The 729-nt window shown below is 59.4% G+C and overlaps 1 protein-coding gene across 1 annotated transcript in view; it reads left to right on the forward strand.

Moving 5' to 3' along the window:
* Positions 1–232: 232 nt before the first annotated feature.
* LOC119588477 (C-type lectin domain family 17, member A-like) overlaps positions 233–729 on the forward strand; it is a gene marked incomplete at its 3' end in the record, with an annotated part of 1,081 nt that continues 584 nt past the window's right edge. The window contains 1 exon segment of the mRNA XM_037937126.1: positions 233–531. Coding sequence (XP_037793054.1) covers positions 306–531 — 226 coding nt within the window.

Here is a 729-nt window from a genome sequence, read left to right on the forward strand (position 1 = left end):
TCTAATAATTTGAATAACACTAACGAAGGGACACAAGCCAGACTATGTGTTCATCAGTTAAACAGATGTCCCCGCTGTCTCTATGCGGACAATATGTGTGTGTGTAAGTATATTAATGTAAACTTACACTTTTACGCACATGTTCATCCGTATGTAGACCGACATGATTGCGCGGGAGACTCGCCTCCCCCTTGCCGCCCTTCGCCCAGGGAGGAATATAAGGTCCCGCCGGCGCAAGGATCGCCATTCGCCGCTCGCCCCGCGCCCGACCCTCCTCTGCTCCTCGACTGCCCTGCTAGGCCACGATGCTGCCCCCTCGCCCCCTCCTGCTGGCGCTGACGGTCGCATGCGGTGCTGCAGTCGCATGCGGCGCGCTGGTGGAGGCCTCCGACGCGAACGACGTCCCCCCCGGCGCGAGCGACGTCCCCGGCTACCTCCTGAGCATGCTCATGTGGAGCGGCGAGGCGTCCGAGCGCTACCACAGGAGCCCCCTCGTGCCCGCCGCCCTGGCCGCGACCGCGACCCACGTAGGTGAGAGTCCAGGCGCCTCCGTCGCTCCCTCTGGCCCGCGAGGGATGCGGGACGGAAAGTTACACAAGCTATTTACTTCTGCTTCTCATCTTCTCCATCAGCCACGCACGTCTGATACAGACCAAGGTTCTGGCACGAAAATTCACAGGAAAGGAGTTAATTAAATTTGCTTCGTTTCGCTTCCACTCATGCGTGAGG

Source organism: Penaeus monodon, chromosome 24 (assembly GCF_015228065.2).
Source record: "Penaeus monodon isolate SGIC_2016 chromosome 24, NSTDA_Pmon_1, whole genome shotgun sequence".
NCBI lineage: Eukaryota > Metazoa > Arthropoda > Malacostraca > Decapoda > Penaeidae > Penaeus > Penaeus monodon.